The following is a 405-nucleotide window of genomic DNA, read 5'->3' as shown; positions in this document are numbered from 1 at the left end:
TATATATATATATATGTATATTTACCCTTCTCTCTACCTCTCCGGGATACATACGAGGCGCGCTACCTCCCCCAATATACAGACCTCATGTCGCATCGGTCATGACACCAGGCCTCCTGCTCGTGCCGATGGTGTTAAACGTCCCCATGTACGGAAACGGCCACTCCGACGTCTGCGTCAGAAGCACGCCGGGGTTATGGGAGATGTCGAAGCGCTGAATGCCAACGAGTCGTGGCTCAACCTCACCAAAAACAGCCCCTGCAATGTCGTGACGCGTCAGCTGTGGCAGTAGTGTATCGTGTAAAATCATGGCTATGCCGCCGCCGCCATTGGCTGCTGCTGCTGCTGCTGCTGCCTGTGCTGACGACGGCGACGTTTGCAGCGGGGCACCACCCCCCGCCGCCG

General features: G+C 57.3%; 1 protein-coding gene across 1 annotated transcript; it reads right to left on the bottom strand.

Moving 5' to 3' along the window:
- Window positions 1–85: 85 nt before the first annotated feature.
- Window positions 86–310, bottom strand: DQ04_26601000 (hypothetical protein; the record flags this gene model as incomplete). The annotated part of the gene is made up of 1 exon (XM_009318337.1): window positions 86–310. One exon carries the CDS (start codon window positions 308–310, stop codon window positions 86–88), a length of 225 nt encoding a protein of 74 aa, XP_009316612.1.
- Between the last annotated feature and the right edge of the window lie 95 nt (window positions 311–405).

This window comes from Trypanosoma grayi, assembly GCF_000691245.1.
Source record: "Trypanosoma grayi strain ANR4 Tgr_2660_V1, whole genome shotgun sequence".
NCBI classification, from domain to species: domain Eukaryota; phylum Euglenozoa; class Kinetoplastea; order Trypanosomatida; family Trypanosomatidae; genus Trypanosoma; species Trypanosoma grayi.
Note: the sequence above shows the minus strand (reverse complement) of the source record. Positions and strands in the feature narration are given on the sequence as shown.